The following is a 26706-nucleotide window of genomic DNA, read 5'->3' as shown; positions in this document are numbered from 1 at the left end:
AGACAAAAAACATGATATTATTATTTTAATCGTAGATATCATTGTGGGCTCAGTGAATTTGTCCACCCTTTTTTTGATTTTCGGATTTTTTTATTTTAAATTATTTGTTCGTCTTTTATTTATTTATAATTAATTAAGCAAATGATCACCCTTAAGTGGGCCCCTCTTACTAGATATCTTTATTTTTATCGCTCAGATTAATTAATTTTGATCAACTATCGTTTGTTCGACGACTATTGGTGATTGTTCGATCATAAAAAAATTAAATTCCTAATTATTAATTATTTTATATCTAATACTAATATTATAAAGAGGAAAGATTTGTTTGTTTGTTTGTATTGAATAGGCTCCGAAACTACTGAACCGATCTGAAAAAATCTTTCACTGTTTGGAAGCTACACTATTCCTGAGTGACATAGGCTACAATATTTAAAAAAAAAAATTAGGGATCCTTACTAAATCGCGTGCCCTGCGAAAACTATTAATGATAAAATTTAAGTGTGGTATTCCGGTGCACGTTCAATTTTATAGATTATATACACTTAATATTTGAGTTGTTTGTTCAATTTTTTCTGGACTTAGAACCACAAAATACGCACGAACTGAATGAAAAATTGTATAGTTTTTTGAAACTGTAAAATATTGTTAAGAAATCTAATTGTAAATTGTATATTATGTTGTATGTGTACCTATACATAAATAGTGGAAAAGTAATTCTCCTCTTTAAATGTGGAAACGGTCATATTATATTATTTGCAATGAAACTACAACTTCTATGGTTTCTGGACTAGTTTAAAGTAATTTATAAGAATTTTCTACAGACATTGAAAAGACAAAATCTTACTTTCTTAAGTCTATTATTAAAACTATTGAATTACGTTTTAAATATAGAAGACTTAGTAAAACGATGTCAAAAAATACATAGACTAAAAGAAAATTAGCGCATGAAAAAACAATTCAACGATAATTAGGCAAAACTATTTGGACAATCTACATTCAGTATTCATCAACATGTATTTTAGTAAAAAAATTAAAATTATTTTATTAACGTATCATTGTTATAACCTAAAAATAAATAAAATACTTTTAAAATATGTACATGTTCTGTAGAAATATTATTACAATTTTTTTTTAAACAACACCTATTAGGTAATGGTGTAAATATAAAACTTAAAATACTTATGTAATACTTTGTGGTGGACAATATTTTTGGCACCATATTTCGAATACAAATTTGGCAATTTTTTGGTATTATTTGGCACAATATCTGATAAAACATAGTACCTATCTAAACATACACGTTCACGTGAATTTAAATAAAATCTCGTATCCTATACTTAAACTGAATTTAAACAACATTAGTCTTTGGTTTTACAACATTAGTTTGTAAGCTAAACGACGATATGTACAAAAATGTTAATACAAAATTTATGTTCTCAATGATAAATGTTGGAAAATGAATGTAACGGGATCGCAGTTTTCAAAAAAAAAAATATTTTGAGTACCTAAAATATTGATAAAATAATGACAAAAGTATGAAATTTATGAAATATTCATCAAAAAAGCAAGAATTAACGTTACAAATGTTGGTTAATACTGATTTAGTTTTGATCGAAATTCGATTTTTTATGTCGATAATTTCCACAATTTTTTTTATTGTATAGCAGTAACTATTCGCATTTTTAGTCCAAGATGTACCAAATTTGAAACAACCCTAATTTATTGGAAGAACTTTTTAAGTCACCATGTATAATTTTTTTTACTACTATTATATATAATTTTATTACTGATGGTAGGACCTCTTGAGTCCGCACGGGTAGGAACCACCGCCCCGCCTATTTCTGCCGTGAAGCAGTAATGCGTTTCGGTTTGAAGGGTGGGGCAGCCGTTGTAACTATACTGAGACCTTAGAACTTATATCTCAAGGTGTGTGGCGCATTTACGCTGTCGATGTCTATGGGCTCCAGTAACCACTTAACACCAGGTGGGCTGTGAGCTCGTCCACACATCTAAGCAATAAAAAAAAAAAAATTTTATGATTATCCAATCATTCTGTTAAAATCATTACAAAAATTCGCAACGAAAGCAAATCGGACGAAGTGGACAGATAAAAAATCTGTATGGCGAATACTGCGCGACCAATTGTTTTCGAAACATCACAATATTTTTATACACAAGCTACCTAGTAAATGTAGCTTTAGGGTGATTAAATAACGGTTTATTCGTTCTCTTCTCGTAGTACATTCTTAGAATGTACTTACCTACTTCGATTTCGATTTATTTATGCCAGTGATTCTGAACCTTTTTTTTGTTGCGCACATATTTAACGATTTCAAAATTTAGCGGCACTCAAAGAAAAAGATAAAAATTATTTACTTACTACCGAATCACATACATTTGCCAATTTTAACGAAAAAAAAGGTGCAGTAACTACTATGCAACACCTTGTGAATCCCAACTATCACTAAAACAACACGTTTTGTACGCAGAAGTGGCAAGTGTGTGCCGACTTGAGACATATTCCTATTGCTATGCACGCCGCTTCATCATAATTTGGCACTAAGAAAAACCGCGTTGCAAAGAAAATAATAAAATAATTTATTTTTTTGTGGATTTAAATATTCATGTTAAAAAGATTTTTCTTTTTAAATGATATAATTTAATAATATTAACATTATTATATATTTGCAAAATTTGGCGGCACACTTTTGAAATTTGGCGGCATACAAAAGTGCCGCGGCACAGTGGTTGAGAATCACTGATTTATGCATTAACATAGGAATGATAATTTTGTTGAAACGTTTTGTATCATCTGTGTTTCACTGAAGTAGATACAGTACCTTTAAGTGTATGAAAATGAGTCTTCGTATGCCGTAATTCAAGTTTCGATGTTCAAATTTTCTTAACACAATATATAATATCCCACTTTTAAAGAAGTAAGTGTAATATTATTAATATACATATATACAAAGAGCGAACTTACTTCTACAAATATCTGAATTATTAATGAGCTTCAACGAGTACTACATTCAGTTTTTAAACGCTAATTGTAGATTGACATTGACATAAATGAGGTGAATAGCATGTAAAAACGACCTTATTCGGTTTCGTTAAAGGCTAATTGAAAAATTATGCCGTTTAGATACGTTTTGGAACAATTTTTGGACATTATATCTTTTAATATACAAAAAAGTATTGTGGTAGATGAGTGTATAGTAGACGCTAGAAGATTGGATAAATTGAACGACTCATATCATCGGTCATCTATTATAATATTCACGCAAAATAGGAACTCTTGAATGTCATACCAATAAATAAGTTTTAGTTAGATCGGTGTTTCCAACGTGGGACCCACGCCCCAAAATCTGTATTATTTTGAATTAGAATTTCAGTTTCTTATTATATGTTTTGAAATACTGTGTCTTGATAACAATTTCATAGTGATTTTTTCCTAAAGCAGATCATTTATGTTTCTTAAGTGAACAAATCAATATTAAATGTTAAAAATTATGTATGGGGCATGAAAATTTTAGAAATGTTACAGTGGGGCATGGCACGAAAAAAGTTAGGAAGCACTGGTTTAGATTGTGTAGGCATCACAGAGATGACTGAATTACTCCGAAGTAGAAAGTATTGGAGTTAAAAGTATTGAGAAAATATATTATTTACAGTACCACGGTTAATAACAACGGCTATTCTCTTATAAATAAATGAGCAAACAAGACGAGTACAATGCTGTCCATGCTTAAAGGAACTTCTTTCCGAATTATAATTAAGATTTAGGGGTTAAGTTACGTTGGCTCTTCGAGAGTAGCACCGGCGAGCAGGTCCCGATACACCTTGCGCTTCGCATTCTCTTCGCACTCTATCTATGATCTCAGTTATAAGTTTTTCTTCGCGAGAGCGCTTTTCCTCAAATTCAGCCATGTTGGTTTGTTCTGAAATTTATTTAAATAAATGATGTACGTTTTAGTATGTATATGGTCAATTTACATGATGTACCTGTTCAATTTCTGAACGTCAAAGTGTCAGCGAGCGACTTCCGCCATGACACCAACTTTCTTTCAAATCCAGCCGCCAAAAGCAACGCATCAATCTTATATTACTTTAACTTGTTGCTCTTGGCGGCTGGAAAACGGAACACCGGCTGGATAACGCAATATATCAATAATCTTTAATTCTACGTTTCATAGTAGTAACTTAGTAAGTTCAGTAGATTACGTTTGCAATAAAAAACTTGATTATTTTAATAGTGAATAATAGTAAATATCTGAAATCTAAAATTAACTGATCTCAAGTATTCGATCAGGGCAGCGGTACCAAACATATAATTTACATTACAATAACTATGACGTACCATGTAATGGAAATGAAAAAGCGTTGGAGCTCCTTAAACCTATATTTTAGTGTCGTGAAATTCATGAGACTATATTGGCAACTTTTAACGTTTACTCCATTGTTGATTGTTAATAACTCAATATAAAACATTTAATAAAGTATAACTTAGTATTTTTTCACCGGTTCTTCTCAAAACTGTCATTTTGGTACTAGTGGCAGATAACTTTTTTTCGAGAAAAACGCAACCCGACATTCCCATTTGAAATTATTTTGAAGTTTGTTGCGTAAACAGAAAATCTTACCGCATGTATTTCTTCGGCGATGCGGTTTCTTCTCAACGGTGCGAGGCGGTGCTCTCACTACTGTCGTCGTCAAAGGGTTCGGAACACTCGATTTGGGTATTTCCAATTCTACATCCGGTTCTTCCTTGACGTTCGGTACAGGATTAATAGGAGTTTCGGCGTGTGCTTCGTTTTGTAGAGCTTCAGCTTGCTCGTTGGTAAGCACTGGATTGGAATCCGCTAACAGTTCGCTGTGTCTGCTCGCTATATGACCGATGTAACCTATCAAATTAACCTGATTTGAATTCAATCACAAGGGACGACTACTTATTTTTGTTTAATCGACCATTAAGAGCTGCTTCTTTGAAACTTTCCATAAAAGTGATTGAACACGCTGTAGATATATGCATGACGCATGTTAATCATAATAAATACACCATAGAACCCGTTTGGATCATCTATGGTTTCATCATAAGACATCTACGATACTGGTAATAAATATCAAAATCAAAGAACGCCTCCTACAAGGTAAGGTAAAGTTTGTAGTCGTCGTGGTCTAAAGGATAAGACCTCCGGTGCATTCGTGTCGAGCGATGCATCGGTGTTAGAATCCCGCAGGCGGGTACCAATTTTTCTAATGAAATACGTACTTAACAAATGTTTATAATTGACTTCCACGGTGAAGGAATAACATCGTGTAATAAAAATCAAAGCCGTAAAATTATAATTTGCGTAATTACTGCTGGTAAGACCTTGTGAGTCCGTACGGGTAGGTACCACCACCCTGCCTATTTCTGCTGTGAAGCAGTAATACGTTTCGGTTTGTAGGGTGGAGCAGCCGTTGTAACTATACGGAGACCTTAGAACTTTTAACTCAAGGTGTGTGGCGCATTTACGTTGTAGATGTCTATGGGCTCCAGTAACCACTTAACACCAGGTGGGCTTTGAGCTCGTCCACCCATGTGGAATCAATCCCGCAAAAGTAATAACTTTGTTTATTTAAGCATATTGTTTACCCGCAGAGGTAGCTACAGTCACTCTACACGTATGTATCTACATAGTTCGTAGTCACTTATGAAGGGTGGGTATCTATAGAATATCCATAATTGAAACTTCGAATTCTTGCTTCTAGGTGAGTGGGCGCATTCACATGATGATATATCTAAGGGCTTTGTTAACCAAGCTAAAATACGAAGAACTTCTGTTCTGAGATTTGAACAAGGCTTGATTAAATTACTTTTCATAAACTGCATTTATAGGTATTTAGACCTTTAAGGTACGTACATAGATAAAAAAAAATTACCTTTTCTACTTTTGAAAAAGACAAGACACTGTTCACACTGGAATAAAGGGGCCGGATTCAGGGTTTGAATGACATGCAACTTGTATTTATGCCTGTACCAGTGAGTGCGGCTCGCTAGAACTTCTCCGCACAGCTTGCAAATCACACTACCGTCATTATTTAACAAATATTCTATAACACCGGGCTTAGTCTTCATTGCGTCTTTATTTTCTTCTGGCACATCATCTTGTTCTGTTCTAGAATTTTCAATTTCATTCGTATCAGATGCAAAATGTACAAGGGCGTTTTGTTTTTCGTTTTCAATGATCTCCGATTTACACTCAAACTGGTCACAATGCTCGACGTTCGAACTGTCGGATAACACCTCGAGTGTTATTATCGGGCTGTTGTCTATACCATCCTCGTAGACGTAATGGAACTCTGAAAAAAACATGTAGGCCATATTAGATTTCCGATAATTATAAATAAAAGATATTCAATCGTCCATTAAGTGGAAAAAGAAAATAACTGAAAAGGGAACCGGTAGCCGCCAATTACCAGATGCGGAGTGAGCTGGTCTGCTTATCGTACTAGAAAATAAACATGAATTGGGCAATATTTTATAGTTAAACCTCTCGCATCCTTCAGTGACTTAGGTTAGGTTTATCTGAAACACTGATACTTCCGAATTTTCCTGTGCATTTTAAAAACTATATGTTTTATACAAACCTTTTCCGGACACGATTCAAACGAATACTTTACAGTTTTCGCAATTACAAACGATTAAGGTACTATTCGTCGACTTTGAATGTTGTGCTCACTACCGCCTATATAAAACAGTAAAAGTAATCTTAATTATATCTACGACACGCGTATACCGAAGAAAATATTGTTTTTCCTCATAATTATAAACACAAATGCGTAGAAAACGATCGAGATCTGCTCAAGTTATGCAAGTTGCAAGTTATGCAAGTTATACATGTATCTATCGATTGATTTTTATTTATATAAATCATAAGGTCCTAATTCATTGTTTACGATAAATGGTCAGCATCTGCTAATTAGGTATACTTTATGAACTGAGCGTGGATCGTCAGAGACACTTCATAACGGAACATGAAATTGCCTTTCATCAGCTATAGCTAACGATAATGACAATGCATTTACATTGTAAACTTCAAATTTACAACAATTAAACACTCAAGTCTACCACAAATCGGATCGATTATGAAATAACAAGAGCTAAATATATGTTCAAACTACTTATGTACATGCTTGAATTTATGATAATTCTTAACTGCACCCCAGATATTTTCATGATACAATCACTAAACCTAACCCGGTCCTGTCTAAGCCAATATCGGTGTATAGCGAATATCTACTGCTTACGTTGAAATTGGTGAAGATGACATCCCTTGAAAGAAATACAAGAACACAGCAAGAAAACGATCTAACTGTAAATACTTAATTCTAGTTTAGTACTGGTAAAATACCTACACGTTATATATCGGTACATAGATTTATAATCAAACAAGAACCTCTTTTTTTTTTAAATCGTTAATAAATTGAACACGCAGGGCAAAATAAACGAACAGCGAAAAAATGTATTATTTGTTTATTTAGTGTACATATTTTCACAATTAATCTATAAGTTGGTAAAGATTCCTCATTTTAAAAATACACTTACATATAATTTGCATTATAAAATATAAAATATGTATATGTTTTTTTGTATCGCTTTCATCAATTCATTGTTAAAGCTATGATATTTTATCGCAACTTTTATGTTACATACTTACGGCTATTACTAGTAATCAGTTAAACTGCAGTAGTGATTTTGTTAATTGCCATTTTTTTTTTAAATAAACTATCGAATATCTAACGGTTTTATACGCTATGATTTTAAAATTCATAATAGTAGGGTATTTATACAAACACAATATTATATGGCCGACATTCATCGCATTGTAGACGGAGAAAGTTAATAAAAATTACAAGGATAAGACATAGGTACAAAAGATATTATTTTTTTAAGTGTGAATTAATTTTTGTCAACATTATTTGTAAGAAAAAAATTGCTTCTACAATATTTGTATGTACAGAAATTTCAGTTTTGTAAAAATATATTTGTGCGAGATGAATAATACTAAGTTCTATAATTACATATATTTCAAAGATAAGAAAAACTTGTTTTATTTAAATATCTAGAAAAATGTTCAACAGTAAATCTTTTACATTGTTTTATAAGATTAAATGGTAAATATAAAATTAGATAAGAAAAAACAGAACATCCGTATAAATTGCACGTTGAGTAAAAATTAATAAACTATTATTGTTTTTAATTAATACATATTTTGAGTGGTGACTGTGAACAACTGCCATTAATTTTACCAAGAATGACGTTTGACGTTTCCCAAAACGTCACGTGTCACTTCATGGAAAAAAAAAACGTCAAGTCTGGACAATCGCGCACGAAACTCGCCTTCGGGAAAGTCTTAAAATATAGGCACTTACATTAAGATGCAGTTAACATAGACAAACATAATTGCAACTAATTTTAAAACATATATTTCCATCTTAAAATATACGTGTGTAATGTGGAATATATAATTTCAGGCTTTAATAACTATCAGTTAATTTGTGCGATTAATAAATCTATAATAGGCACGAAAAAAAAGACATAAAAAGTTCACCAAACCCTAAATTTTAGTGCGCAGTGTACATAATACTTGTCACTTATCGATTAAACGAACTTAAATTAGAAATAAATTTGCATTTTTACGCTGCCTTGCAGCACGTGAAGAAGTGAAAAGTAAGATTTAAAAATAACTCAACAATGAAACATTCGCCAACTTAGTTAGCACTAATATCACAAAATAAAATACTACAAAAAAAGATAAAGGACAGCTTCAACATAATAATAATGGTTTACAGAAATAAAAAAAAACATAATTATTGAAAAAAAGAGAAATAGAAAAAAATCAAAATATATATGTAACACAAATAGTTAACTGTGGCTGAACAACATTTCAGCTTTTAACAATTAAGAAGAAAAAACCAAACACCTTGAAAACTTCAGCAATCCTGTTTTGTGCGGTTGACTGGCGCTGTCGTACAAACTTAATTACAAATCACACAGCAAATTGTTAATACCTTGTTGGCGAGTTTACAGATTAAAAAAAAACTGTCATTGAAACACAGAACAAATTTGAAAAAATAATTTAGGCTACTACGTTTATGGCCGCGTGAATTTTTCCATCGACCACACCGATGTCAAACAGTTTGCTTAGTGCGAGTTTTTAACGTTCTCGATAGCGTAAAAGTTAACCCAGTTTTGTCTTCAGTTGGAACAGCGCCCCTAACGGCAAACGTAGGCAAACGATCCCATTCCATACAAATATGAGCTAACTTTTACGCTATCGAGAACGTTAAAAAACTCGCACTAAGCACATAGATAGGACATACATGTGTGTACGATTATTAGTATTACTAAGGCAGTGAACAGACCTGTTCCGTAAGGTCAGTCGAATCCGCGCATCAGCTGATTTGAATTGTTTACATTGCGCGCGATGTAAAAAACACTAGTAACATAATAATATAATTTCCAAAAATAAAACATACTTCTTCATTTCTGAGAACTTTTCAAATAGGATCTATTTATAACCTTTTAGTATAATTTCTCAGATAACTTCACGGCGTGGGAGGAGCGACGGTAGTCTTCACTAGTTTTCTGTAAACTATATTGAAAAATTTTAACATGAATGAAGCACGCTTATGCCGTTAGAAACAAAAAGACAGAAGACAATAATACAATTTATGTATCTGATTTATGTATCAGCTACTTATACGATAGTCAATGTACTCGTAAAACGTTACCTAAGTGATAGATTGTTGAAATTAAATTGCAATCAAAAACTTATCAACTGCGGACAAATCTCGTGATTATATATACCGTGTACGGTCCGGTCCGGTCGTTACGCCCCCCCTTTACTGTGAATTCCTCCACGGCATGTCCTTATTAAGTGACAGGAATAATAAATAGATACAAACATGTACAACTACGTCCATTAGAACAAATTATGAAATGATAAAAGGAAAAAAAGCTTTACGAGTAGGGAACTAAATGACTTAAAAGGATTAAAAGTACAATTTGAGGAGAAACGAAGGGACCAATGTCGGTGTAAAATGATTTGTGTTTCAATAACATTTTCGACTTGAAAAATAATAATCTAAGAAAAATACTAAAATATATACAAAGAATGTGTTTTCCTAAAGTAAAACTCTGGTGTAACAACATAATGTGCGCTAAACAAAATACAAATGTACGGTTCTTAAGCCAATCTTTAAGTAGACTTTATACTTAATACCTATAAATTTTAGTATCTTTTTAATATTACCTAACTTATTAAATTGCTCTTATATACTCTCCACAAATATATTTAAAAAAAAAAAACTTAAGTTTAATAATGTAATTATTAATCATAAAATATAAGAAAGTGAACTTAAAATTTAGGCAGCTGTGGACATTTGCTTTTCAAAAGTATATCATAATAAATGAATATTTTATTGTACATAAACATCTGCAAATTAACATAATATTGACACTAAATTTGACATTATATGTTTTTTTTTAAATTAATAACGCAAAGTATATTCTTGTTAAATATAATTTGTTCATAATACAAAGCTTAGGATTCTGTGCTTGATTTCAGAGTTGTAATTCCACACAGGTTGTTGCCATCATCCGGTCTATTAGTTCCGAGTTAATGGTTAATGCTGTTATTCCATTAGAATTCATATTACGAACACATTTATTTCTCTAGGGGGCAGCGTGGCTGCTGTGCACGAGTTTTGTTTAAAATAGCATGCTCAATAAAAATAGTCATGTCTTTCTTTTTTTTAATTGGCACGTTGTGAGCAACTTAGAGCATTTTCGCACATTTGAATACAAATCGTTTATCGATTTAGTTTCATAAACTATATTTTTAATTGTTTCGTCAACTTTTCCTTATTTCTGACAGTTCAATGAGAATATTAAGATAAATTTCTCGTTTCATAGATATCTCCACAGCTACACTAGTCTTATACTAGTCAAGTATATTAGGCGATAAAAATTAGTATATTATTTCCCTTATCAATGGAAGAACTGCTGATTTCGTTTTCAGGCCTAGACTAACTAGTACCTCTAGTAACTAACTTAACTATGAACTAATTTAGTACATATTTAAAATACAGAAACTTTAGTAGGAAGTATTATATTTTAGAGAAGGGCTGTCTGTGCTATGGCACATTTATACGAAGATATCTCTGATATAAAATATACTTCTGTTGTCTTATAAAAATCTTACGTACATAACGTACTGAACAGTATACAAACTAATATTTATACATATATGTATATATAAATATATATCTATTAAATGTAATAAAACTATCTCAAGTCTTTAATAAGAATAGAAATATAAACAATCTTGTAACATAGACGCGCGTCTCCCATAATACCGGCACACTAGTCAATTTATATTGCTTTCATCGTATAATATTTTATAATAATACCTATTCACTTTCTAAAAATCATACAATTTAATTACTTAACGGTGTTACTTTTTTTGCTATTTTATAGACTTTATTTTTATATTCAATTAAATGTGACGTCTTGCGATTCTTGAAGAAGTTAGATAAAGTACTTTTTAAAACAGTCTTTGGTCGGTTTTCGCGGTACGTTGAATAACTACAAAATATGGGCACTTTTCTCTAACACTTAATCGATAACATATAAAATCTTTCTAAAATTCATATATTTATCAATAACGGATTTACTGGAAGGCACAATTCAGACTTGTACAGCACCCGTCTAACGCTATTTTCAGTACAACGTTTAAATTTAAAAAGCAGCAACTGGCCTCGTCTATAATATTATTGTCTAATATTTGCACAACCATACTTCAAATAAGTTAACGATATGAGCTTGTAACGACGAACTTCCGATATAAATGCACAACAGTATCAAATGGAAATATAATATTTATAAAATGTTTTAACGAAACATTAACATGAAAATTTATATCCAAAAATATAACAAACAATACTATTGTAATAATTGAACCGCATTGTTGATCGTATTTCTAAATACTTTAAAAAAAAGTCACGATCAAACGTCGCTAAGGCACTCTAGATTGTGCTAAGAGAATAATCCTTACACACGATATGGAATCAAACATAACAATCGTAGGTCGAAGCACAGTTCAAGCCTGAGCGGGGTCTGGCGAGGAGTGCGTGGGCGTCGCCGCGTGCGGTGACCCTGAGCCCATCGCCTCCAGCTTGATGCCGGGAGGGAGCTGGCCCTCCATACCGGGGAGCATAAAAAACGCATTCGGTGGATACACACAGTCCTTAGGGACGTAGCAGTCGTGCGTTGTCTTCATGTGGTTCTTCATTTTGTCAGGCCTCGAGAACTCCTTGCCGCATACCGGACAGGGAAACACTTTCCTCTGCTGCCCCTCGTGATACAAGAAGGCGTGCCTTTGGAATGAATATTTGTTTTTGAACGTTTTCTGTATGTTGTCCTTGGCGCACTCGGTACACTGGTAGACTCCCTCGTTTATAGACGCGTATCTGAATAAATTGAGGCCTCTTACGGACATTTCCGTGAGCTGCTCCGCGGGATCGTTCGATGCGGAGTTGGCTCGTCTTCTGATCCGCCTCCTGACCGAAGGCCTTTGCATTTGGTTTGCTCCAGTTTGTAAGGTGTTGTTATTAATGGAATCGTTCTGGTATTCGTTTGAAGTCGAGGCCTGAGTCGCTGGATTAACTCGTATTTTTCCATGAGCATCACGTGACGGAGATTGCGCATACTTTGTGTCTTTGTTGTCAGAGTCAGGTGAGCCACGCCCTGTAAAAAAAACAGTGGTCGATTATTTTTTATCTCTTGACTCATAGATTCCATAGTAGATGGAAACTATATAGAATTTCAACGTTTGCTAATTTATCTACTGGAAGTGAACATGCCACACTCCCGTATTTGCTTTCTACATTAAAATTATCAAATAATTATAAATAAGCAGCAGCTTTATTTAAGATACATCACTATTTAGCACGTACGTATATTTGTTTGTATGTTCCGGAATCTTTGAACGTGATTTTCACCGACTTCAAGATGTCTGATTATCTTGAAAATCTGTACACGAATCAAGGACCGATGACAATACAATAATTTTATGACTACGCTCTAATATCCTGACTAGTATCAACGGAATAAAGAGAAATGAAATTATTCGTTAATTAGCTTTACTACTTGATTTAAAAAAAAATACATTTGTTATTTTGTAGTTTTCATGAATCCAAGATATTATGAGATTATTATGACATTATCACGTCACGCTCTTTATATACTCTATATATGCATGTATATTCTCTTTGAATCGTGAATCAGTCTGTAGCCTAAAACGCTTAATAGTCTTTCGTATTGTGTCGTGTCATTAGTTATCCTCACTTATGTTTTTTTTTTTTTAATTAATGTATGACTCACTGCTATCTTCCCTATCCCACCTTTCAATTCGAAGCTCATGGCTGTTTTGCGACAGATACACACAGGGTTGTGGTATTTGCCTAACCGTGCCGACCTATGCATAGTTACGCTCTACTATCAGTAATTACACAAATTATTAAATTTTTCGGGTTTGATTTTTATTATACGATGGCGGTCCTTTATGGCGAGAGTTGATCTTGAAGACGGTTACAGCTTGAGGAATTTGAACATCGGCAATACGAGTACACAGGCCGTCTCAAGCTATAAGCTACGAAGAGTTGTGATGTAGAGTTTTAAACGTGGCTTGTAAATTGTAAATAAATAAAAATAAACAATCTTTCTTATTGTGACAACAATATTGGATAATCAAAGCTAGAATTCATTATTCAAGTACGACTTTTATACTACTATTTTGACACAAACTATACCGGAATAATTTAGAAATTGTCTGGTTTATATTTTACTTTTTTTTTAAATAATATTTTATTTGTTTTTATAGACTCTATTAGATTACAGTTCTTTTCGTTTGTCATGAATGAGACACACCATGATCTGTAACGTTTTTTGTACGTTATTGATTCTAAAAGTAGCGATAATAGTTATTTGTTTTATATAATTTTATTCTCACTAATAAGCAAATATGTGAATGCTGTGAAGGAATTATTTTTACCGAACCGGTGGAATAGCCGTTGTTGCAAAAAAATTAAATGGAAGAGATCTTGCCTAATGTCTCAAGATGACGGCGGCATTAACATTAAGTTGTCCATGAGATCCACCTACCTAACATCAGGTTGTTTACGGGTTCTTCAGTCCATTTATGTCTATAAAACTTTAAGCGATTTGTTTGATTAAATATTTAAAGTAGTCAACAGAAAGCAGTAGTACCTTACCTTAGTAAAAAAAATCTTATAATTAACTAAGTCATGCAATGATCAAAGTAGGAAAATATAACCATTTTACAATGGTGTTAAATTCTACAAAAATATTATAACATAAAATAATATCTATATGGCATTCTATGGCCTGAAAACAAGGGAACAAAAGTAAAGAAAATATGAAATAAAAAAACAAACAGAAAATATATTAAACTTTATTTGTTCAAATCGAATGACGAAATAAGTATTACACCATTTTTTATGACAAAATAAAAATGAATGACAGAAATTAAAATGATATGGATAAAACCTTCGATAGCACGCAACTTTTTAGTGGAGAGGTAAATAAAATATATATTTGTTTTGTAAATCAGAACAATTCACAATTTTAATATTGCACACCCAAGACGGATTCAAATTTTGTTGCATTACTACCCAGATATTATCCAAGGAAACAACCTAAAATAAAAGAATATCTAACTAGGAAAAAAAAGAAATAATATCAATTTTCGAGCATACGTACATACTACAGATTATTATACTATTTTTAATAGGTATAATAAAAAAAATCAGTCCTATAAATAAAATCGTTTTACCAATAAAACAGAAATAAATCGAAGCAACCGCGAATTTTTCTTTTCGTAAACTCTTCTGTGGTAGAGACACACTGCTTAAACTATAACTAAAATTAATTTTTAAATTAAAAATAAATTAAAAAATAATAACAAAAAAATAATTAAAAGATTTCACTATTACATAATAGGACTCAAGTGTTTGTATTTGGAACTGTTTCGGCAAGTTCAGTAAGTAGGTACATAAGTATAAAAATAACGCTTCTGTTAACTTCGCTCTTAAAGTCACATGAGGTGGGTGAGAAGATTACCTGCAATAATTGAAAACGAGCGCAGCTAATATGAGCCGATTATTTAATACGCCCATTTCGATATACGAATCGCGTTTGAAATTCAAAATAAAAAAGTACCCACAAAATATCTAACTAATCAATTTAAAAGGAACCAGTTATTAGCCTCGTCGTTAATTTGCGAAACACGAAGAAAAAAAAACAAAAAAAAAACAAATTGTAAGTAAAACTTTGTACTGAATCAAAATACTTAATTGCAGAGCGTCAGTTTGAGCAACATAGAAAGCGTTTTAACATAATCTAGCTCTAACCACACCATCTAAAACGTGAGAGTAGTGTAGGATAACATACCTGTTCAGTCCTCTCGTTGTGACTATAAATGTTCCTAGTTCACTCAGTTGTTGACAACACTATTTATACACCTACAATATTATAAATAACTTAAAATTTAATCTATTCTTTACTTACTTTACCCGTGTTGTTACTTTGCTACTAATATATAAATATGAAACATAAGTGAAATCCTTCGTCATCGTTGCAACTAAATCACTAAGCTGCCATCGAGCAGAACTCCGTTATCTTGCTAATTAAAACGAAGTGGCAAGACTTCTATCGGTGTCTACCAACGGTAGACTTATTTCCCAATTAAAATAAAATTATTACATAGTATAACAAATAATAAAATGGTCATTTAGAGTAAGAACTAAATAAAAAGATCAACAGAGAGGACAGATCACAAATAAATAGTAATAATAAAGACTTTGTCATTACAATGAAATAAAAAAAAGGGTTTACAAAACAAACAAATCGAAACAAAACAAGAATAACGTTAATTGAAAATTTAGAATAATTTTTGATGTAACTTTTATTATTTCTCTTTAAATTTTCTAAAAATAGTAATTAACACCTTACTTGTATATACGATGGTATTTCTTTTACAAACAAATAATTCTATTTTTGTGTACCATTTACTAAAACAATCTAAACGTTACGTTTTTGCACTGCTATAACGGCTATGTGCATTTAACGGAAAAAAACAATAGTTATCCGCTTAAAATATAAGCCTGTTGTTAATAAGCGCGGTGTCACAATTCTCAGCTAATTCCATGTTTTGTCTCTTCGATCGCGTTTGAAGAACACGCATTAACACAACTAGGTTTAACACCACGATTATTAAAAGAGGGTAGTCGTGTATTTTTGGCTTCAAATTCTATAATATTACATTGTGAGTCAATTTCAAAATTATCACCAAGTAGCTACACAGTGTACGTTTGCAGCTATCAGAACCGACTAAAATTTCTGAATTAAACACAAATTATTTGTACATTTTTAACTGCATGTAAACTAGAAGGTAGTTCGGTTTTAAATAAATTGAGAATAATGTGCTACTAAATACAATTTTAATAATATTCAATGAAAATCGTGTCATTGAAACCGATCTAAAGTCAATATACTGTATCTATTGATATTTAAAACATAACGTTATGTAGTAACAACTTCATAGAATAGATCCATTGAAAACTTCATTAAAACTGTTAATTCTAAAATAATCTTCAATTTCAATCGCTTTAACTCTGTGTAAGTGATTTACTAAAAGCTATTTATTTAATATATTATTTTTCATATATGAATCTGATAGAGATAGGTTTGTGTGATCGCCAAAATTTTAATCCATACGGTATTGGCATAATTAAAGACATGTTTAAAACAACAATTTCAACAAATAATATTTTATCTATGATTAAATATATATATATTTATATATATTATACTCTTTATATTTTAGGGACATTCCATTTTATGTCGCATCAAATGTGACATTTCTTAAGTATAATTTAGCACCAATTAATGATATAACGTTAAAAAATAAAATAAAAAGTTTCTTTTCTTTATATTGAGAAGACAAATATAACTTCGTAACTTAAAAATATTATAATTTGTTTTTTCATAATATTAAGTACACAAAAGAGTAGGGGAACCTCCTGAAGCCGAAATAATATACAGCCTTAGTATAAATAGAAAAGAAAATAAATTTGCATTTTTATTCTTAATATCTTCGTGAACTAAAAGATAAGAAGCCTGGTATACTCACTACTAGCAATGCAACTATGCCGGTATTCCAATTATTTCAAGGAAATACTACACATTATTTACAGTATTAGCACGTATTCACGAACAACGCTCCGAATGAAGGTTTAACAACGTGTGTCAAAAAATAAAAACTGAGTATTTTATAAATTTGCGTATTTTTTTATCACTCTCATACCTACTTCTGTTACGAGGCAGATCTCATGTGTAATTTGGGTGGCGACATTCATTTTGTGATGTCTATGGAGTCAGATAACCACTTAAAACAAGGGTCGTGAGTTCATTCATTCATTTTTTCTATGGAATACATGAAAATCCAGCTAAATAAATTTTATTTTATTTTTGATTGTCATTTCCTTAACCCGTAATGTACAGCGAACTTAGAGACTAGCGCTCGAAAGAGACTATTGACTCCGCGCTACCCTTAATTGATTATCGTAATACATTACACATTATTTTCACAATGAATTTTTTATTTAAATAATCGTTCAATTTATTTATCCAAATTTGATGATATATGTGGAATGCAAAATGTAGGTAATACATAACTTTACTAAGGCGTTTTTTGTGTTACGCTCCTTGGGTGGTCCCCGTACACTCAGCATACAGAAATTGAACATAGGTTAAATTAAGTTACAATTTAAATATTAGTATCTTCTCCTCTTCAATAAAACTTAATAATCGAAACAAAATAATGAAACGGGTTTAAGCTTAGGCACTGGCTAAATTGACTATAATAATTTAAGTGATTTTTTTTTTTGAAACGCAGTAGCCTCATCTTATTAAGTATAAATTTGTCCCTTTTAAGTACCTATTTATGTTCAAGATAAATTCTTTATAAAGATTATGAAAGGTTGGTACAATAAATTCGTTTTCATGAATTTTCAACAGTCTTTGTATTGATTTTTAAAGACTTTCTTCGCCCGAGATAAATTTTGATTTCGTCGACATTACCAAGTATTTGAATTTCTTAACATAACTTCCAACTAAATGGGAAACATGAGATGATGTTTCTTAAATATACATATGTATATAATTATATAATTTACTTTTTTAAATTTCAACTAAGTACTTGGATCTAAAAAGGGTACCTATTATATATTCCTAAGGAAGCTTCAAGTCAATATTGTAAACGTTGAATAATGAAAATAAATAAGTAGTACATAATATATTATTTGAAATATCTTAATAGTCTAGTAGTCGAGAACTATAATTTATCATTTACAAGTAAAAGGCACACTAATAGGCAAGCGTTCCCTGGACCTACATTTTATCATAGGTATTGGAATTTTGGTACTAGGGTCAACGAATTAACGTGTCATCGAAGATGAATCGTAAAACTTTACTCAACACATTTCTGTTGAATGTCCAACAATTTTAAACTTTCTCTTTAATACGAACCAAACTCGTGGCCACCTTTATGGAAGACTACTTTTGCTTCTAATTTTAATTTAAACAATTTATAAGTACCACTCCTTATATTTTAAATATTTAAGGCATTTTCATTTCTACTAAAATAGAACTTACAAATCATCTCATGATTCCATTACTTTAGAGTTCATTCAAAGCACCTTGCTAAGATCACTTCAACAACAACTCCCATGTTGTATGGATTAAAAATATACTTTTTAAATATAATATTGTATGTAATAAATATCTAATAGCATCTGATTTCTACTAAAATTAAAAGGATATTTTTTTAGTTATCTCAAACAGACTGTAATGCTATCGATCAAAACGTAGGCCTTCTCCATTTTCAAACCGCGTATACCGCCACTCGTCTTAATGGAATCTGATAGCATTATGCCACTTTGCTCCAAATCCCTATGTTATGGTATTGTCTTTGACAAATATATTTCATCACTAAATAACGATGGAGGTAAAGATATTGCACCCTAACCTGTATGATGATATATATATATATATATATATATATTTATATGATTGTATTTTAAGTAATATTTTATATAAATAGTTTTAAATAGAATTTGAACAATCGAAGTCAACAAGTTTGGGGCTCTGCTTCTTGTCGAGAAACTAAGTGCACAGAAACTATGCTATAGCTGTTGATGCTAGTTGAACGATCTATTATCTATTTTCTTTTACATATCATATAGATTTATTTGTGTAGATAATTTTATTTAAATATACGTATTCGAGCTGCATAACATTTAAATCAAATATTTCAACATTGATAAACTATTTAAAATTAATCTTAACAAAATCTACATAAATAAAATCATAGCCTGCGTTGAGTTTCACTTCGAACAAGTCAAATTATTTATAACTAAAATCACTAACAAGGCAAGTTAAATGAAAATGCATATTGACAACTAAAACGTTCACAATGGCATTAATTTTAGTCTTCTTTGTAAGGTCTAGTCTAGCCTCTTTGAACGAATACTTTTTTTTTTAAATCGAGACGAATAACCTACTTCGAAATACGGATTCGATAGATTTTAGAGACCATGCCATTGATGTGTTATATCCAAAATTATAACTACTAAACTTAAACTAATTCAGTTCAATTAGAATTTCGTATTATATTCAGCACACACACTGTGATCAATTACGTTTCTTTCGAACATACGATCACAAGAAGTAGTTAAATTTGTACCCTGAAATTTTGTAAGTATAAAATTAAGTAACAAGTAAGTGCAAAATAACAAGTAAATCATAGAAAATTCTTTGAATCTCTTTAAGACAGCACTCTGAGAAACAAACGGAACAACATAAATAATAAATAGATAAATATTAACAACAAACGACAATCGTCGCTAAAAATATCAACAAACTTATTGATATAATCAGGAAATCTAGAGCTCGACCCTTATTTAATCGCAAACTACGAAATATGAACTATTAAGAATTTATGTTAGGAAATAGGATGAATAAAACCCTACTCAAACTAGTCAGATCTTATTACTCCTATGACATATAATAATTACGATAAGCCCCCTCCGTTTATGATTTAAGACTCTTGTTTCGCCATTTGCTCGTTTGCGTTGGGCTGATTTTTATGTATGATCTTCAAGTGCGCAATCATGTTGTCCTTACGCGTGAATTCTTTGAAACAAATAGGGCACGGGAACACCTTAACATCTTTCTTATGTGAAGTAACATAGTGTCGGCAAAAGTTGCTGATGTGTGTATAAACCCTTGCACATATTTTGCATCGGAAAACGTTTTCCCCCTCTTTGATACAATAGTCCCTGACGGACTCGTTCGTTTCTTCGTGGTAATTGCCGATACTACCCATATTGTTTTTCCTTATTGGCGAAGGAAAAATGCGATGTTCCCAATTTGTTTGCGACAAATCAGACGTATCATTGTTTGAGAGGCTCAAGTTGTTTTGTTCTAATTCAGCCGCAAACAATTGTGTGGCAAGAGCTGGCATCAAGACAGTTTCAGGAGGAAATTTGTCAAATGTGTTTAATGCGGGGTTCAAATTGGATAAGCCCGATAGCTGATTAAATAAGTTTCTCGCTCTAATTTTGGACATTTGGGGTTGTAGTTTTTTATTATTCTTTGGTTTTAAGTTACGGCTTAGTCGACATTTTTCATCGGAATCTTTAATGGGACCATCCTGAGAATTGGAATTTTCGCGGCTTCTCTCGGGATTATATTTGTATTCGATCGGTTCATTGTAACCATCGTTCGCGTCATTATTGGGCTCTTGCTTTATTGATCCATTCTCAATAGATAACATTGGTCCATTTGTGGGATCGTTTTGTTGTATTTCTTCTTTCGATGTTTTTTCAGGATCTGAAATATCACAATTTCAGCTCACAGAATGCTTTCGTTTGGAGTTAAATTTAAACATTTTTTATGTGTTTGATGGAAATATTTTAGCACTACATAACAATGGTAAATAACTCAAATTAATATTTAATTATTGATGTAGTAACTATAATATTTCCAATTGCTTTATTACGTAGGAAAGCTATTGGGAATAAGCCTTGTTTGATTTCCCTTTTTATCTTGTACGATATGCAATGATTATAATTTGAAAGTGTTAAGAAAAGAAATTATTAATCAACCCATTAACCACACCGGATTCGCCCCTGGCCATTCCTCTAATAGCTCTCCCCAAAAGCAGAAAAGCAAGCAATAGTTAAACTGACGGTTTATAGAAGAAAACAAGCGTCTGTTACTTGTAAATGTGAAAATAATTTCATAGATCATCACTTACCCCACGTGGATAAATTTTTTATTATTAAATTTATAATAGCTCGATATCACTTCACTTTTTTCACTTATTTTCCTAACCTCAAAGCTTATATCCCAGTAGCTTTTCCCTTTTATTTCAACTTCAAATAATGTAAAAATGTTAGATTACCGAAAAGAAGATTAATGTAAGTATTTACAAAAATAGAAAACAACACCGTAAAATAACAATTCGCGAATTCCAACGGTGCTTTCTGTCACAACATCATCATCATCATCATCAACATATAGATGATATAAGTTTCCACACACCTGAACTATTAAAATATTCAATAGTCGTACATTAAATCAGGTACGGACAATGAAATTAATTGGTTGATCTTTTTTCTGTACACAACCATGCGTTTGATAATCTTATTTGATCAGCAGAAAATCTAATAATTTTTACGTACCTGCAGACTCGGAGTCTTTGCCGGCCGTCGGAGTTTCGGTCGACTGAGCGTCGTCTCCTTCGTCGATTAGAAGTGCTTCACCGGTCTCCTCGCCTCCTGAAGTTCCACCATCCTCAGCACTGAACCCGTCCATAGACATCTTTACTTCTAACATTTCAGGTGAACCTCTAATCAACTGATCTCCCCCTCTGTTAGGTGGGGCGTGTGAAGCTGCTTCCGGGACAAATTCTCCGGGTGGACTGGCCGCAGTATTTAAGGCATCACTTGAACTTCCACTAAGTTTCCTGGGCCGACCACGCTTCCTTTTAGGCTGCATTAAGGCATTACCTAATAATGGCATTAGTAAATTAGGAGGTGCCCCTCCTGTTGGCATTCCAGCCGCCGGTCGCTTCTGATGCATGTACGGATGTATTCTGTGCAGTTGCGGCGGAGGCGTGTGGGCGGAGGCATTTGTCTGCTGTTGCTGAATTAACGAATTAGTTAGTGCCGGAATATCACATTTCTCCTCGTTCACCTCGGTCAGACCCTTTATTCTCAAGCTCTCAGCAACTTTGAGGAAAGCCGTAAGCCTTTCTTGGTCGACGCTCACTTCTCCTCTGTACATAAAATCCAACAAACTTTTCATATCAGAGTACGGAACGTCCTTTAGTATAACAATAGGATGTTTTTCTTGATGATTGACAAACAAGGCTTGGAAATATGGGCTGCATGCCGAAAGCACCATTTTATGTGCTTTCAAGAGCTGACCATCCACGGCCAGAGTCACATCTGTGAATGTCTCGGCGTGTAATAGCTGGTCGAAAACCGACAGCATATTCGACTGGTGGTTATTCCACCTAAGGCAAAATCTTTGCGTAGCCATTTTGCTCTTTATTCCTTCTTTGGAAGATATGATTTACCAGTTCAATCTTAATATCTAATAAACCAACAAATATTCAAAGATGTAAACATAAGTATCTCTCTTTTGTTCCATGAACAACACAACAAAGCTTCAACAACAATAGATAATGTTTAGTTTTAAATAGCCATTTTCAATGTTCACGTTTGACAGTGCTTAGTGCAGTTTGTGTGACGGGCGCGGGGGACCTGGAAAGATACAAACAAGGAATTACAGTATTGACTGTAGTCGCTAACATTTTCTTAAACATGATTATATATGTATATATTTTAGTTTACGTCAGTATCAGCAAGACTAAGAGCTAATGAACAAAGAATTTTCTCTACTTTCATGTCGATCAAGAATAATTAGGTGAAGTAATAATGATTACAGTATTCTGAGCATTAGCAGTACTTTTTGTCACGCTATTATTCGATAAAATTCACGCGATACACACGGCTTGGAGGAGTGAAAGGTATTTTTATGTAGATTTAGAATCTCATTCGACCACTATTTCAAATAATGTTATAGTGGTCGTCTGAAAACTCAAAAATACACGATTTTGTGCTAAGTATTACTAGTATATTTTGTAATTAGCTATATATTGCTGAACTCTCTATCTAGTTAATGAAGTTCAAATGGGTAGTTCATTGATCAGCCATGAGTAAGACTTACTCGTATTATATTGCAAATTTGTCGCATTTGCAGTGCTACCAGATACCGTATTTTAAGTCATAAGACTTATTCGATATTATTAACGTGTTTGTATTTATTTTGTAATCGAACCGCACATGTTGTTTGTAAATTATTGCTGCATTCTTTACTAACAAATGATTTACATCCTGTTCTATAAAAGTCACTCAAAGAAAAAGAATGTTTATCTATAACGCAGTTCTGATTTAACACTTTTCCATATAGTTAGTTCTCTTTATTTCTATTGCGATATACTGTTTTGAACGTGTTCGCGTGGATATGTCTATATTATATTGTTGATACCATAAAAATTGTGTAGTAAATGCTTAGCGTCATTTCTAGTGTCAACTCTATATGTCGTTAATTTGGCTGTCAATTTGAATGACCAAAAACCCAAGACCGATAAATATCGTTGCTGAGAATTAATACTTTTTTTTATTAAATATTATCTGTTTAATATATTGTAGCTAGTATTGTGCGTAGCATATAGTTCTTGGAATTTTATTCAGAAAATTATATACATTGTGTTCCGAGTTCAATCTGCCAACCTTTGATATGTGGCATTGAAGGCACGTCGTCACGTGCTATAAAATCCTAAAATTCTATTTAACCACTTGAAGGAGTTCTTCTCAAGTTTGATATAATTTTTCCTCGAGGCTCAAACCATCTTTTTGTGAAAATTTAAATAAATTAATTAAAAGATATATTCATATTTTTGAATCTGTGCCGAGAGACTGTGCAAGAAATTCAGTTTCTATGGTTTTGTTCTTCAAATTTGTATTACTAATGTTTCTAATTTATTAAATAATCCACCTTAAATACTTCAATAAATCCGATAAAATAAGAAACTAATTTATTGAAATGGTTTATAGTTGTAAATTGTTTCGAAATTAATCGCCAAAAACTTTTCAAAATGCTGTAAATAAATCTCGTCGAATCTAAAACTGAAACATCTAAAGAAAGAATACGTTTTAAATAGTGGAAATGTAAATACCTGCTAGTTTTTAATATGTGTGTTGTTTAAGTCAATTATATATTGCCATAATTTAAAAAGATTTATAATAAAAGTTAAATTAGAATGAATAAAAAAAATCTATCGGTTCGCTTTTAATATAGAATGTTTACAACTTCAATCCCTGAAACATGAAGGTCCGAACAAAACACAGGCTTTAAAAAAAAAAGATGAGATTCACATCCATAATACAAGCCAAGGTTGATAAAATCGAGGGCGCCTCTAGTAGCGGCGGGAGGGAGACTGTGCACCGTCGGACGCACTGCAGTCAGTCAGGAAAACATTCATCTAGCCACCTATTAGATATCTATATCATATACATACATACGTGTATATTATATATCCTACATCATTACAGAACTAATACGGACTATCAACAGTATTAAATCACAACATACGATTTCGCTGGTTTCTCAAAACAAAGCCATGAAAAGTCTCATAACAACATCGTTTAAAAAAAAAAATCGCAGCCTTGGAAATAATTCCAATTAGATTTTAAATCAGAATCTAATTGGAATCGTCTGGATATACGTTTAAGACGAAATAAAGCACGAACGGTCTGTCCACATCCACAGGTGCTGACCACAAACGTTATCGCGGTATAAACGGGCGCTCGAATTATTACTACGCACCCAGTCGAGCGCGTTACATTACGTCATCACAATGGCATTATTACCTCCGATATCCACATTAATACGACCGATACGCCGAGATAAGCGCCGTTTGAGAATAATTATAGCACTGCACAACATAAGAGAACGTACCACACGTATCTGCACCACGATCAACTCGACCCTTTTATGGGAATGAGGATCAGCCCTTCCGCCATAGTCCGAGTCCGCGTTTACGTCGCACCCCGCTCACCCGACGACTGACGGCCGAGCCCGCAACCCCGCGCCGCGAACGACTCGCTCCGCGACTCGAATATCTCTCACAAAAAATACGCCGTCATCATCGAAATGGCGGCAGCGGATATATTCAGCGCAGGGTGCACGGTAAATTATTGATTTATTGAAATGTATTGATTCCTGTTTTCCTTTCACAGGAAAAATCATCCCTACTCGCTGTCTACATTTGCTTCTTTGTGTATAGTAATACTGTGTTGTACACTGCATTTGTTATGTGTTAATATTGTTTATTATATTTTATTAAACCTAGGTATATTATATTAGAATCAGATACAAATCCGATAAGAACGTATATACAAGAACTTTACAGTTTCTTACAAAAAATCACTTATGCTCTCAAATTTTTTTTCCCGTTCAGATTTGTTTTAAAACAAAATTGCAAGACGTGACCATTACATGTAGATCTAGAGTTATCTAATGTATATTTATTTACTCATCTAACGATACAATATTTTTATTATCATCTTAAAGATAACCACTACAATTTTAATCTTAGTTAAATTTACATTATAATTTTAATGTTTTAATGGTTTTAACATCGCCTGCAATTTCTAAAACACTGCATTTTCACAGTCTTAGTAGTTCATACATACAATCCTTGGCTAACCTACCTTTGCATAGATACCTATTTGGAAGGGATGCGTTTTCCACGTGAAAAACATCAATCCATTGGCAGTGTCGCCATGTCAGCAATGTTGGCCGTCTCTGTCCCGCGCGGGCGGGGTTGGAAGGACGCCCTCTACGCGGCGTCCGCCGCCGATGATAACCGAGCGCCGCCACTTTTCGCGACGAATCCACCCGAGTCCACACAGAAAATAGTTCGCGGGGCGCACTAATATTTTTAAGTTTCAAACACACTCAAGCACTAAAGTTAGTTTTACTGATAAAAATTCTGTATTGGAGTTATGAAAACAATTAATTCCATGTGTATAATTTAAATTAAAAGTCCATTTTTAGTTCACGTGGTCGTTACAAACTGTTTCAGGAAGTTAACAAAAAATCCGCGCGCGCTCAGATCTCGGAAGTATTTTCAATAAAAATGGCCTGCCGCCTCGGCGGGAGGAGTGGCAATGGGCAATGAGGTCGGTACCCTCTCTCTGGCACCCGCACGCGCCCCTCCCTGCCGCTACACTCCAGCACAGGGTTAGAAAGTTTCAAAAGTGAATCGTGGAAAACACGGACGCTGGCGTCCTGTCTGTAGCATGCGTTAGTACAGGCAATCAGGACAATCCCGTGCTTGAGAATTAATACCCTTCCGTTATTGAATTGAAATAATAATATATTCTGCGTTAGGCTCACAAAATGGATACAAATATAGTTCTTAAAGTAATGTTAGTTCAAAT

General features: G+C 32.8%; 1 protein-coding gene and 1 long non-coding RNA gene across 12 annotated transcripts in view; one reads left to right on the top strand and one right to left on the bottom strand.

The window, feature by feature from the left end:
* Positions 1-771: 771 nt before the first annotated feature.
* LOC101740816 (protein tramtrack, alpha isoform) lies at positions 772-26430 on the bottom strand. Of its 10 annotated transcripts, none has more exons than XM_012689068.4 (5): positions 25975-26430; positions 21874-22959; positions 5923-6342; positions 4641-4901; positions 772-3938 (listed from the first exon to the last, which is right to left on the bottom strand). In XM_012689068.4, exons 2-5 carry the CDS (start codon positions 22733-22735, stop codon positions 3787-3789), a joined length of 1695 nt encoding a protein of 564 aa, XP_012544522.1. In that variant the 5' UTR covers positions 22736-22959; positions 25975-26430; the 3' UTR covers positions 772-3786. The 10 variants fall into 10 exon arrangements, 9 of the variants coding, with proteins under 9 accessions (XP_012544522.1, XP_012544520.1, XP_012544521.1 ...); XM_012689066.4 differs by lacking the exon at positions 25975-26430 and adding an exon at positions 25220-25508; XM_012689067.4 differs by lacking the exon at positions 25975-26430 and adding an exon at positions 25132-25331.
* LOC134200218 (uncharacterized) overlaps positions 25181-26706 on the top strand; it is a 32021-nt gene continuing 30495 nt past the window's right edge. The window contains exon 1 of one of the 2 annotated variants that reach the window (XR_009975040.1): positions 25181-25450. This is a non-coding gene — a long non-coding RNA (uncharacterized LOC134200218). The remainder of the gene's footprint in view (positions 25451-26706) is intronic. The other variant, XR_009975041.1, reaches the window with a different exon arrangement.

Source organism: Bombyx mori, chromosome 15 (assembly GCF_030269925.1).
Source record: "Bombyx mori chromosome 15, ASM3026992v2".
NCBI lineage: Eukaryota > Metazoa > Arthropoda > Insecta > Lepidoptera > Bombycidae > Bombyx > Bombyx mori.
This window is presented reverse-complemented; position numbering and strand designations above follow the sequence as displayed.